The following is a 14,704-nucleotide window of genomic DNA, read 5'->3' as shown; positions in this document are numbered from 1 at the left end:
TTACACTTATCAATATATATACGAAATAACACATCATAAACAGAATTGTTCTGATCAAAGTCGTGTGTTTGCTACCTGGTTAGTTTAAGTTCAAAAATTATGCTAACAGAACTAGAGTTCAGAGCTTGGAGTTCGCGACTAATTATATATAAAATTGTGGCTAAGGAATTTATTAAATCCATTTTGATATCACTGATGTCCTTGCATTCTGATTGGCTCCCAGTGGTACGATTTATTCACGAATCGCACTATTTTTGCTTTAAAGTGCATCCTTTTTCTCAGCCGATGAGAATGGGACAGTAAAACAAAACAACCAGATTTCAAGGTTAGTTTAAAGTAACCAATAAAATTTCAGGAAAATGAAAGACAAAAAAGCCATTGTATGGCGAATTTTGCAACTTTTATTGCCAAAGCTTTGTTTGTTTGTTTGTTTTTTTAAACAATTGACCAATTTAATTATTTACAGTTACTGAATGACGGTAAAGAACTCCCTTATGCTGATAAAATTATGCGATTTCAAAATGGATGTAATAAAATGGCAATTCAACTTCGTGTCGTGCAATTTTGGTCCGAAACCGTACTTGTGATTTCAAATCGTATGGTTTCCGACCAAACTGCACTCCACTCAGTTCAATTACCGTTATTAATATTTTCTCAAATCAGCCATGAAGTTATTCAAGCGTTCGAAGTCTCTTAAATATAACAATTAATTGTGTACGACTCCTGAGTACCTGTTCGCGAGTACTCTGTTCATATTAAGAATACGTGAATAAAACAGCTCTGTAATCATAACCTTCAAGATTTTGCTATGGCTTTCCGGGTGCGAAAACTTTTCCGGACCGTCGAGAAACGGGCGTCCGGACATATGTGCTGATTGGGAGCGTCTCGTGAATAAGGCACTCAAACTTTAAATGGCATTTCTTCAGGATGGTGGATTACTCACAAAGATGAGTGTTTTTTCTTACTTCATTCTAACGTAGTTTCACACTTTCATTTCTATATATAACGTTACCAAACTCATCGGCATTTGATAATGGTGACATTTCTTCGCCGAAGCGTCATCTTTAGATATCGCTACTGTTTATTTTAACATGTTTTACGAAATCTTCTGTTATCGGAATCTTTCAATGGGCACATTTAAAGGACTGAACTCTTGTTAAAAAAGTGACTGGCCATGAATACCTTTTAACCACAAGACTATATTCTCTATAGATACTGACGAATGCTCTAACAGAAATGGCGGCTGCAGTCATGATTGCTTTAACACCCCTGGGTCGTTTTACTGTGAATGTCCTGAGGGGATACCCATGAGTTCCAACAATTTGACCTGTGATGGTAAGTGTACGCGGTACAGTCGAAACACAATGCACACGCATAAACTTCTTTTTGAGTCCACGAGCAGGCAACTTCTTCTACTGACGGAACGCCGGCGCAAGAACTTCAGGTAGTTGTGTTAGCCTGATAGCACTTACTAAGAAATAATAATAAGATTGTAAAAAGTGAACTGAACAGCATGACACGAGCGTGGGACAAAGAAACAATCTGATTCCGACAGGAGTCGAACCCATGACCTCCCGAACACCGGGCGGGCGCTCTATCCACTGAGTTACGAGAACTCGTGGAGAGCAAGGTCGTTTAACTGAGTTCATGTGGCAGGCGTCCTACATACTGCTAGGTTCAGCACTGTCGAAGTCGTCGTGAGGGAGTTCATGGGATCGATTGCTGTCGGGGACTCAGAGTTTTTCGTCGTCCACGCTCGTGTCATGTTGATCAGTTCACTTTTCAAATTTCATTACCGAGCCTAAAATTCACCATCTTTATTCAATAATAAGATTTTTTGACAGCTCTATTATGTAAGAAAACAATAGAGGACTTTTTCCGTGTTTACATACGCGAATGGCGCTAGGAGAATTGGAGACAGTTATGCAAACACTAGACGCATTCGACGGTTTGCACAATCTTCGAGAATTCTCGCAACCCCCATGGTGTTTAGACGACGCGATGAAAACACGGAAAAAGTCCTCCGTTGCTTTAATAAAATATTTCTCGTAACAACGGTGTTTACATACTCTCATCTAAACACACATATCGGCCAATGAGCACACGCGTAGAATCTCTATTTATCGTATTTCGAGTATTGCATCCTATTTTACTCTATACATGTTGTTACAGTGCAATTTAAGGTGGCTTGTCACAATTTAGATGAAGTAAAACGGTCCAGCTTTTAACTCTTTCGTAAAAGTTTTCCACAGTTTCTATTTATCTTTTTCTCATTACTCTTTCTTTTAGTCTTTAACCATCGATATGCGACACTAGAACAAACAATAAAAACGTTCATAAATGGCCAAAATGAACGATCCAGTTGGTCCTAACAGTTTGAACAACGTTTACCCTAAAATTTTAGAAGCTAGGAATTGACTCTGACAAACATTCATGCAAAAAAGTAATGAAAATACTTATAATAATAACAACAATAATAAATATTAATGATAATAATAATAATAATAATAATAAGAAGAAGAATAGCAAAAAATGAAATCCACAAGACGTATTTTTCGTAAAGAAAAGGAGGCAGCGTGGCCGAGTGGTTAGGGCGCTGGACGTGAATTCTGGAGGTCGCAGGTTCAAGTCCAGCTTTGACCACTGAGCTGGAGTTGTTTCTCGGTAGAGCCCAGTTCAATTCCTCGGTCATGTTTGTAAATAGCCAACTAGTCTGCCTCCCGCCAGTTGGGTTTTTCAAGCCTATTATGTTAATTTGAAATATATATATATATATATATATTTTTTAAGCAGCATGCCTGGGAACTAGCTAGGTGTAGCTAAACGCATTGACCACTATTAGCAACAACAATTGAACATTTGATTTCAACATTTTGAAATTTCAAGAATAGCTCAAAATCTGTCGTGCATATTTTCATTCATTTTACATGAATGTTTAATCGGAGCCAATTCCTGAAATCTTGACACAGGTTTGTAACGGTCAATTTTGAGAAGAACATCATTTAAGCTACTAGAGCCCAGTCTTCCCTTTGCGTAGGATGCTTAACATAAATTAATTATAGAAAGAAAAACCACGTTGGAAAATTTTACTTCAGAGTGAAAAGTTGAACTCTTTTAGTTTTTCAAAACTGAATTCAGCCTCCTTAATTTCTTAAACTCTGTTTCGTTTCAGAGCCAAGTAGTCTCACATGCACACGCAACAACATGACGGTGACGTTGAAAAAAGAAAGATATTATTTCCTTAACGTCAGCCAACTGCACCTCCGATATGCGTCATGTAGAGCCACAGAGAATTCAACACACTTCGTGATCAGTACACCTTTAGATGACTGCGGGACATTAGTGAACGAGACAGAGGACGGTATTACCTACCGGAATGAAGTGCAAGCGGATGCCCTGATTATCGACAATGTCATCACTCGAACTCATGACGTAAAGTTACCATTTTCCTGCCGCTACTCCAGAAACACCTTACAAAGCCTTGGATTCACACCTCAGAGTATTTTCTTTGGGCATGAAGGTAATGGAGGAATCTCTTTTTTTAAACAAATTTTTTTCGGGTTTGTTTTTTCTTACGTATTTTCTTACAATATTTCAGTTTCCTCTAAATTTTGATACGTCAGCTTGTCCCACCAATCGAGGTTCCTTTAAAATTGTTATCTCCTTTCTTTTAGCGGGATACGGTAACTTTACCTTTCAAATGGACTTTTACGATAGTTCATCATTTTCCACGGCTTACACTCAGAAGGACTACCCACTGGAAATGTCTCTCGACGATTATATGTATTTGGGCTACAGCGTGGAATCAAGTGCTGAACTGGTGATAATGGCTGTGAACTGTAAGGCCACTAAAGACGGAAGTTTTTACTCCTTGCCTCAATACACCATTATGGAAAATGGGTAGGTGCACTTCCAGCGCTATGGATGGCAGCAACAATTAAGTGTGTTCTTCTCTTGGCGCGTGTTAAAGTCAAGTTATAAATACTACGACGAGAGCAAATTACGTCCTTAAACAGAATTCTAAATTTCTTCCTTTCTTTTGTGGTTGCTTTAACTCTCGTCACAAACAAATTTTGGTAGCGGCTGAGCAGCATTTTCGTTTTCAACGATTGATTCACTGCTGAATTCGGTTGCCTCTTTGAACAACGCACAGCTGAGAGGAACGTAAGTAATTCAGGCAAATTAGAACGTAGCTTTAGGGAGCCTGAGAGAGTTGAGGCGACTGTACTTAGCTTGTATAAGGACCAACGGCACGAATTAGTTTCTGGGAAAGTTATTCTTGACATATGCTGCAGCATAGCCTCCTTGTTTAAAATAGGCCAAGTTAAGGAAATACTGGAACAAATATAAAGGTAAGTACAAATACCGGTTGCGGTGTTCGAGTTCACCCTCGGAAAAGCGAAAAGAAATCTTCGTCACTGAAGGTCACCAGAAATGCAATTTCAATGGAGATAAATGACACTTAGGATAGATGAGGTTTCGCTAACAGTAAACGACGATGAATTTGTGTTTCGCGCAAAGAAACTTTTGATTACCCAAACTGACGAAAAATTTACCTCTTACCTAATGAAAGTTTGGTTTCAACCAAATGAAATTCCTCAAAATATCAGCGAACGTTTGTTTTAGGTTGCCCTAAAGTTATACCTCGCCATTTTTTCACCGAAATTCGCAAAAAATTTTGAATGTTTTTGACTTTCTTTTCCATTACTTTTGCAAAGTACAGTACGTTAATTTTGTTCTCACTTTTCTTTTTATAGATGCCCGCGAGATACAACACTGGATTACAGCTATGATCCAACCCGAAGTTTTCAGCAGCTTAAAATCAAAACGTTTCGGTTTTTCAACGATTATGACACCGTTTTCGTCCATTGTGAGTTGTTCGCCTGTCATAAAACTTCCACTAATTCCAGGTGAGTTCTAACTGACACTGGTAGAACTCAATTAGTATATTAATGCAAATGCTGTAATCTGATTGGCTTAGCCATTGCACACTATCTGCCAGTAGTTTGCAGTGGCTTGGTGTAGTCTACAAAATTGCGACGTTTTCTCGTTTCACCGAAGTTTTGAAAGAACATTTGAAACACTCAAATGGATAATTAAACTCCTGAGAAAACTAAAAGAAAGACATTCACGGTTTCTTGAATTAAGAAAAAAACTCGAAATTTTTAAAAGAATCAACTACAAATGTCAAATAAACAATTCAGTCAGCGCGAATTTTCTAAAGCGTGAAATTAAAATAACTGGAATCGTTATTTCAAGCAAATTTTAGTTAGAATTCTACTAAATAATTCAGTTATTCAATCTCGATTTCTATAAGGCGATAGTTGATGCGGCCGAATCAACTTTTACCTCATAGAAATCTAGAGCTCATAATCTAATTGTTAACTGGTCATTCTTAGTGGGTACAAGTTGACTTTCAAAGGGTTTCGTTTTCTTCTTTTAGGAGAAGTTCGGTTTTCCTTCCTCTGAGCTTTTGCTTTGTAGCTGTTCTTTAGTGTTGCATGGCTCTGCGTTTTAAAAAGTTCTTGTCATTTAGTTTGTAAAAAATAGTACCTCGGTTCTTCTAAAAATTCATATGTCCCTCGTGCTTTTCGTAATTTTAAAACAGGAGCAAAGGTTCTCTACTTCCACTCATGTCAAGTGAGCTTAATGTTTCTTTCCAGCGCCGTCCTCTGATGTACTGACTGCATGTCAATAACTTCAAAAGATCACAAGTTCTTTTATTATTTTGTGTCAGTTGACTATAGCTCAGTGAACAGCCTTGACAATCGACAATCCATCAACTTACAGGTGCAGCAAAGGTTGTTTAAGCGGTAACAACATAAAGAGAAGAGATGTGACACGTGACGACATAGGACGTGAAGAAAGCACATCAAAGGTCATTCTCACACGCGGACCCTTGTTGATTAAAGAAAAAGAAAGCCAAGCTTCTAATCGAGAAGGTTAATTAATTATTAGAAGAAGTTACGTTGTTACGTACTGAGCATGAGGTCCAAATGTAGAAATCTCGACCAATCGAGTATTTTCTTGGTCAATTAATTACGACTGACAGAAATTAAAGTCGAGATCAACTGTTAAACGAAAAAACAAATGAATAAGGTCAATATTTCTGCATCAGGAACAAAGAAGCTTTTTCAATAGTATTTGGATTTTGTTTGTTCTAACATAGTCCAGTCCCTAAGCTCTCTCGTCCCCGCTCTATAGTCAGCGACTGGACTAGTTCTAACATTGAAAAAAGGCTGCTTAAGATGACCAGCGCGAGTAATCGAACCGGGCTAGCTAAACGAAAACTAACCAATCAAAACGTAAACTGAGAACAATGAACTGGCAGCTTTCTCGTGAAGGCAAGTATTAAGGGTCTGTTTGAGATGAATACATAAACACTAAGGACTACTTAACAATTGCGGGCTACGGGTCACTAGCCCATGAGGCGAAGCTATTGACCCGTGGTCAAATTAGACCGTTGGTCTAATTGTTTAAGTATCACCCAACTAGTCGGACAGAAAAGGCAATAACAAAGTCAGCAAATGCAAGTTGAAGAAATATTTATTTGGGAATAAAACGAAAGAAAGCGTCACTCTCGATTGCGCCAATTTCGCTACTCGAGGACTATTACTAATAGTCCTCTAGTAGCATAGCCAATTAAAATGAAGGATTTGCATCAGTCCACTAGTTGGGTGATACTAATCTGCGTTATATATACCCTTGGAGAGTCTTTTTCCTTGACGGCGATTTATCATAATTATAAATCTGGCTTTAAAAAAATTAGCTTGAAAACTCAGTTTGCGACAACTAAACCGCAACCACTGAAGAGCGAACAAACTTTAGGATCGAAACTAACCAATCAACAAATGGCAAAGTTTCCTGTAAGGTTCGCAACTCTTCCCTCTCTGTTGGGTTTTCAATTTGTTAAGTGTCATTGTTCGTGTTTTCCAATATTTCTTCTTCTTCTTCTTCTTCTTCTTCTCAAGTAACGTTCTCATTAATTAACTCTGTTCCAAGTGGCCCGGTACGAGTAGTCGCACTAAAAAAAATAGCAGCCATGCAGACTGAAAAAAAAAATGCTGTTGTACCATTCGTTGAAAAAGTCAGATTGCGCGATTCCATTCTTGTGGACGGTGCACAGAGTACCAGCGCGCTTCTTTTACTCACTTGTTCCCCAGCAATTAATGAAATAGAAAGTGCTCGCTACCATACCATTTCTTTCGGAACGTTTGATCAAAGATGACAACACTGGGTACCAAGAGAATACTCCCGGCAACTGGCATAGTGTTTGGTCAGTAATACGCATGAAACAGTATTGCTTGTAGGTTATTAGCTTTTGGCGGCATTATAGTCCCTCAACTAGTGAAAAAAAAAAAAAAATAATAATAATAAAAAAAAAAGAACAGCAGAAAGAAACGGTTCAAATAGGATGAATGACAAGATAATCTGATTTGATTATAACGGACATTTTGGTCCTCTATACATTTTACCTTAGCCATTTGTCGACTGCGAAAGGTATCTTGTATCCTGATATTCTTTATTATTTCTGCCGGAAAAATTAAGGAATGCACAGCGCTCAAAATAAATTTGAAGCCTCTTTTAGAACGGAAAATAAATGTAGAACCCATTTACTGACAATGCTGATCATGCTTTGCTGAAAGAGTCGTTTCTTTGCAACCCGTCTCTGGCCGAAATGCTTTAAAATACGTTTAAAATCTTTGCTTGCTTGTCTGAAACGTGTTCATTTGTTTTGATATCCACAGATTCTGGTCACGACAAACATACTGCTCTAATTGGTGGCGTGGCGGCAGTTGGTGGATTTGGCCTGGTTGCAGTGATAGCCCTAGCTGCTTTAGGTGTCAAGTACCGCATGGCAATGGCGAAACGGTTTATGAACGCAACCTATGTATAAACAAATCGTCGCCTTGCACACTACCCACGACCCACTGGGAAGAAAAAACCTTGCTGTCTCCGAATCGGAATCATTTTTGGAGTCTGTTAGTTATTTTAAGGCTGTTAGTTAGGGCCTTAAACCCTCGGACGTACATATAAACTCATACGTCCACCGTGGTAGAAAGGAGGGGTAAATGGAGCCCTTCCCCTGCGGTCTCGTTTCAATAGGACATTTTTAAAAATCATTTTACGTTGAATAGATAGCCCCTGGCCTGCTCTGCAAGATCAGTAATTTTTTTGTTGTTCGTGACGTCATCTGGCGTCACATGAGGTTGTTAAGTCTGCCGGCCTCTTGAATCTGCGATCTTAGATTTTACTATTTTCGCAGAAACTCAGAAACGAGAGATCTGAAAACCCCGGCTCCATGTTAGAAACAAAAAAAATCAGGACTGTCACAAAACAGCGGCCATTTGACGAGCGCCCTCCAGTTTAGTTTTGACGGGAAAGTTTCGACGCCTTTTAACCCCAAAAAACAAACGCTCAAAATTTTGATTTTATTTTAAAACCTCCTTTCACTTTGACTCACGGAAAAATTATTCGATTGAAAGTGACCAAGTTATCGCAGCCATACCAGGTCAGTGGCTTGATATCACAGGATATCAGGACAGTAGACACGGCTTCTGATTGGCTGATTGCGAGTTTGGATAACATAAAGTAAAGCCTCCTTTCAAAACTCATAAAAATCCTCTGAAGGGAGAGGGATCCAACCTGCTCCTCCTTGCATGTCCGAGGGTTAATAGTTTAAAAACCAATCGATGGTAAGTTATGATAAAGCCATCACTATAAAACTCGCCCTTTACCGTCATTACGTTATAACAAGTATTTTTACTTTAGCGGATAAAAATTTTGGGTATTAGTTACACTTTAAGCTTTGATCGTTATAACCGTTTAGTAATATGTTATAGAGCCGTTGCAGATTACAGAATCGCATTTGGTACGACTTAGTTGCTGTACCATATAGCCAGAAGTGACCGTCATTTCTGGCCTTTTTTATAGCCTGATTAGGATTACGTTTGTTTTATAACCGCTTTCTGCTTTTAAAGAACAACCAAATGACGATACATTTTTGCTCAGTTAATTAGCTTAGCTATGTTACACGTTTAAACCTGTTACTTACCTATTCATCTATAGTATCAGTGGATGCTTCACAGTGTGTTCAACACTATAGCCTTAACTGTAGCTACATGTAGAAATAAAATTTGTGGGCTTTAAAAGGATGTTCAAGACGTTTTTATGCCAGCCAGTTGCCATTTCTTACAACAGAAACTTCTTATTTCTTTTCTTTGTTTCTTTGTTTGTTTATTGGTTTGTTTGTTTGTTTATTTATTTCTTTCTTTCTCTAGATCCTTGGGTGCATAATTGCTGCTTATTCTCCCTCTAAATCTTAATCATTAAAAATAATTTTTAAATGTGTTTTATCATTGTGCAGCTTACACTCGTCTTTTAACGACTATGCTGAATTTGAGGGAAATTACAGCATTGTGACGGTAATAACGCGTGTTTTTATGGGTAGCAAATAATCGATCGTAGATACAAGGACCAAAAATAATATATAAATTATCGATTTTAGTAGATTCCGACGGTCATGTTGGAACTGATAGTTTCTATCTAAGACCCCGACAATCTGAGCTGTCTCTGATTCTTGGACGACTCAATTTTGGAACAAAATCCTTTCTTAAGCTATGAAGTAGCCTACACCTAAAAGTTGAAGATTTTTTTTTCAAGGTATGGGAATTTTTTCCCTATAAAATGCCCTCTTTCGTCTCAAACAAAATAATTGAGCTTTGAGGTAATCTAGACCTAAAAGTTGAAGATTTTTTTCAAGATATGGGAATTTTCCCCCCCTAAAATGCCCTTTTTTCACGTATGGCTGGCACTTTGAAAGAGGAATTGCCTCCAATCTCGAATAATTCCATTTATGATATTTTTGTCCACTTATTCTGTAAGGTATATTTCGTAGCAAATACCCAATGTGCTAGAAATACCCAGTTTCAGTTTTCCGCTACAAAGTGTTATTTTTTAACTTAAATTCGATAACTTGATGACAGTTACAGTGACAGTACAACAATGAAATAAAAGGGCGACAATAAAAGTCTACCTTAAGGACCCCAAAAAATTATGGACACTAATATATAATAGGATTGCACCACAGGTGTTAGGCTTGGGAATGATAGCACAGTCAGAGTTTGTATTATTTGTAATTATTGAATTATCACCCACCAGAACAGAACATTTGGAAGATCCTACAAACTTGTTCAATGTTAATTTGTGTTTTACAACCTGAATAACATCAAATTCTTGTGAATTCAGGAAGAGATGTTTATCTAGAACATCATCAGTGCTGATAGGAAAAACATTGTGTGTAAAGTTACGGCATGAGTCATGACCACTGTTAACATTGCAAGCTTGAGAATAAGTAGTGTTAATTGAAAATCTCTCTCTTATGTTATCTGGCATTGTTTCCAAAAGCCGGTAAATAATAGACTGAAGAGAGGCCTCTTTCCCATAAGCATAATAGGTATGACCATTAGTAGTATTGTCCCGAAGCCACCTCCACAGATTCATTTTGCTTTCATGAAATTTGTCGTTTTCCCTTAACACAAAAGAATCTAGCACTTTTGTAAGGCCTTCCCCTAGAGTATGATTTGAGGGGCAATTTAAGTGGCGTTTGAATGCATGATAGGGAAGTTCTAGAAAAGTGTCTTGATGGAAGCTATTATGTATGCCGTTAGAGCCATACTTGTAAGACTGGTAAGATGTCTGTTTTGAGACTAAGGTGTTACTTGCCCTTTTTCTCCGTACCTCACATGGATTGAGTTTGCATCTCCATTCATCATCTTTACATCCTTGACATTTTCGAGTTGTTGTTTTTTGTTTTACTGGCTTTTCATCCGCAACATGTGCAAATTGTTTTAGATCCACATGAGAAAGAACATTTGATGTTATTAATGAATTTGAAATGAAACTTAAGCATGGGCTTTTTAAGGAAATTTCCTTGCTTTTCTGCTTCAAGCCAAAGACATCTTCATGCCATGCTGGCTCAGTTTCACTAGAGGCAAGGTCCCAAAATTTATACAAGTAGTTTAGTAGCAATTCTATGTATGCATGACATCCCTTTCTACCAAGAAGACTTTTGTGTTAACTAGAGTCCAGACTACATAATGGCATTGTTGAGTCAGAACATTGCTAGCATGATTTGGGGTATGAGATTTACACAAACATTTTTGTAAGGTACTGGTTTACCTCCCATAAAAGGACATTTTATTTCAATAACAATTTTTGAAATTCCAGCTTGCTCAATAATACCATCAGGAGAAGAACCAAGCCAATTTTGATTTTTTTCATCCTTTAAAAACCAAATTCCAGTTTCCTTTACCACCCTCTCTTTACGTTGTGAGAAAAAATTTTTAAGGTAAGTGACAAGAGCACTGTCCTCATTAATCGATCCCCATAACATAGCAAGATTTGATTCATTTGATTCAGTTTGTAAGCCATGCATATCACTAGAAAGTTGATTCCAATAGTCAAGCATTGCCTTTTTGCCATGCCATCCAAGGGCAGTTGCAGCCTTACTTCCATTTATTTTCCCTTACGTGCATTGAACCATTTATCACTCCTTTGGTTGTAAAACCTAGGGTCATCGTTGCCACTAGATGATGCAGGAATTGGTTCATAACATTTAAAGTCTTCAAGTTTTTTTGCTGTTAAAGTACCTAACATTTTTGTAAGAGATGCACTAGCAGGATACCATGTGTGCTTAACAGCTGGAGGTCTATTCTGCATGATTTTGGATTTCAATTGTGGGTTTTTTTCACTTTTCTTGGGACATGCTGTTTGTATGTGGCCTTGCACACCACACAAGAAGCACTTTTGTTGTGCCAGCCACTCTGGTTCATGGCCCTCTGGGCACTCCGCAGCCCAGTGACCTAGCTTTTGGCAACGGAAACAGGTATCTGATGGTTGTGCTTTTGTCAAATTTCCTGTATCCTGTTTTATGTGGAATTTCTTCAACATTTGCCTAATTGCAGATTCATCCTCCTCATGTTGTGGTGCAAGCCCATCTTTTGCTAAATACGTAACACACCTGCCCTTTGTAAATTTCCGAACAAATGCAGAAAGAACATTGCATGACAAACTAATTAGAGAATTTGAAATATGCAGTCCTCGCAGTAGTTCTCTCCAGTAGAAACATAGTGCACTATCACCCTTAAGTTTTGTTAGTGCTTCCTGAAGAGAGTTTGGAGACCCGTTTCCAGTGAAAAAATTTGTCCTTAAGTGTTAGTCAAGTTTCGTAGAAAATAATAACACATGATGGTGATTCTGTCTGGCATGCATGGCAGTTAGTATGGGTTGTGAAGTTCTTAAAATAGTAGTTGGTGAAAAAAGATCTATGTATTCTACTGTTTGTTTGACATGTCTTGACAGCTGTTGCTTGTCGGCAGCATTGTGGAAGGTTTCGTCAAATCCCCACCTTTTCTCAATAACACTGTCTGAGTTAAGCTGGTGAGCACATAATTCCCACCCTTCTTTTTCACTGAAATGTTTTGTAGTTTCATCGGATGACAGCTTCTGTTTAGATAGTGGAATGGAAACAAGATTAGGTAGAGCTGCCAAATCGTAAGAGCCAATATTACTTTGTAGGTCTTTCATTTCTGAAGTCAGAAGGAGTTCAGTTTCAAGAGAGGCAGATGATTCAAAAAACTGTAAAGTTGTTGGTTTTCCCCCGGCTACCCTGGCCCGCTGTAAAGAAAAATAATTTTCGACATCATCTTGACACACGGTTTTTGGTATGATATGTATTTCTGGATGGCGCATTTGCACATTCTGGACAACTCCTAGGAAAGCCCTGATACTTCTTTTTAGATCTTTGTAAGTTATACGTGGTATGAATTGTTTCCAGTGGTCTTTCAAACCACTTGCTGCTTGCCAACTGTTTTGCTTCACTTCTCCACACCAATTGTCAAACCAAATCATGATAGATAGCAATTGCTTGTAGCATGTAGGATCAACTTCTAAATTTTTGTTGAAAATTTGAAATAATTTGTGGCATTGCTTTAAGTAAGTGTGGGTTCCAACTGTATCTTCAGGAGGTAATGGACCCTTAAGGATGTCTAATGCAACATCAAGAGAGCAAACAGTGACAGCTCTTTTGACACTCATTCTTGTTCGGGGCGTCGATTTTATGTGTTTCCAGTTCAACTTTGTTAGTTGACCTTGAGCAACAGGTATCAAATGGTTCACTGTTACCTTTTTCCCCTGTGTTTGAAGTTGACCATCAGGATTAACAATAAAGTTTCTCAGCTTTTTTATCATATGGGGGTAATCTGAAAGCCACCAAATTGGTTTGTTGTCATTAAAGGGATTGTATGTCACCCAGTTTTGTACACCCGCTCTACTAAAAAAGGTATGAGAGCATGTCGAGCCATCAGATACACCATAGAGAACTTCTATTTTCTTTCCATCATCAAATTTAAGACCACCAATTGCCTCGCATACTTGCCAAACGAGAGTAGAAAGAATTTTATGGTTGATTTTGTGTAAGGGAAAAGAGGCAACTGGCTAAGAAAAGTCCCCTTCTAAAGATGAAAAAAAGAACTGACAAACAAGTTTAGCTTTTTTAGATGATGGGGTTTGTTTAATGCTGGGCAATGTAGTTTCAGGACTGGAGTCATACTCCTGGTCAGATGCAACAGACAATGAGTCGGAATCTGTTGATTCAGAGGAGCTGTCACTGTGTTCTTCGTCATTATCATTTAGATCTTCTGGTCTAGTATTGAGGTCAACACCGATGTTTAAGTCTTCAAATCCAACCAATTCTCCAGTCCGTTTACATAGCACAATCCCTTCCTTTATGGCCATTTCATCCCAGTGAATACCTCCTGTCACAATATTGTCTTGTAAGTTCTTTATTTAATAACGCAACAGCTGAAAACATGACAACACGAGCGAACAATATGGCGGATATCTCCAGTTCCGCCTCGAGCTCCCGAGGCCCGATGGGAGCACGTGGCATGACGTAATATGACATCTCCCTTCCTTTAAATTTAACAACAACAACAACAACAAGGAAATGGAACGTATTCTACCCCTAGAACATTACAATACTGGTCAAAAGGGACATTCCTCAATGCACTTATTCTAATAGTCCTATTTTTTTTTTTTATGCCCTTATTCTTATAAGTCTAGCCTTTGTGTGGGTGTCACAGTTCTCCCAGATCTGGTCACATATCCCCCAGCCGTGTCTGAGGTCTTTCCCAGAGCGTTGTTCGGTGGGGCTTTATCGTCAGATTCCGGTCTAGCTGCCATACTGTCCTTTTGTGATGTCTGCGTAAGGCTAACTGGGGCGGGGCTGGTTGCCTGCTGACCTTGGTACACTGGGGTTTCCGTCCGTTGGCGTTGTGGGTCACTTACTGCAGTTGTATCTGGTCTCAGTTGGGACCGTGTTCTTCGATACGTGGCACCTGTACTGCTCGATCTGATGATATAAGACCTTGGCTGTTTGGCTGGCCTTATAATAACACCGGGCTCCCAGGTCTGTGAGTGGTGATCGTACATGCGGATAGGTTGGTCAGTTTCAAGTGGTTTTTTGGGTGGTCCAGAATTCTGGTTGTAATAATGAGCTTGTTTCTCTTGACGGGTTATAAACTTGGTCAGTACTGTTGAGGAGGGCCCTTTGGCACAAGGGTAGTCTGGTTTTAAATTTTCTGTTGGTGAGCAGTTCTGCCGGGGACTTCAGCTGGTGGTCCAAAGGAGTGACTCGGTACGA

General features: G+C 38.7%; 1 protein-coding gene across 1 annotated transcript in view; it reads left to right on the top strand.

Annotated features, from left to right (window-relative positions):
- The window catches only part of LOC145488567 (uncharacterized), a 23,531-nt gene extending 14,649 nt beyond the window's left edge, over nt 1-8,882 (top strand). Inside the window, exons 11-16 of the mRNA XM_081467452.1 lie at nt 1,213-1,335; nt 3,173-3,520; nt 3,675-3,900; nt 4,758-4,910; nt 5,791-5,942; nt 7,749-8,882. Coding sequence (XP_081323578.1) covers nt 1,213-1,335; nt 3,173-3,520; nt 3,675-3,900; nt 4,758-4,910; nt 5,791-5,942; nt 7,749-7,897 — 1,151 coding nt within the window. The 3' untranslated portion in view covers nt 7,898-8,882. The remainder of the gene's footprint in view (nt 1-1,212; nt 1,336-3,172; nt 3,521-3,674; nt 3,901-4,757; nt 4,911-5,790; nt 5,943-7,748) is intronic.
- Nucleotides 8,883-14,704: the final 5,822 nt, after the last annotated feature.

Source organism: Orbicella franksi, chromosome 5, assembly GCF_964199315.1.
Source record: "Orbicella franksi chromosome 5, jaOrbFran1.1, whole genome shotgun sequence".
NCBI classification, from domain to species: domain Eukaryota; kingdom Metazoa; phylum Cnidaria; class Anthozoa; order Scleractinia; family Merulinidae; genus Orbicella; species Orbicella franksi.
This window is presented reverse-complemented; position numbering and strand designations above follow the sequence as displayed.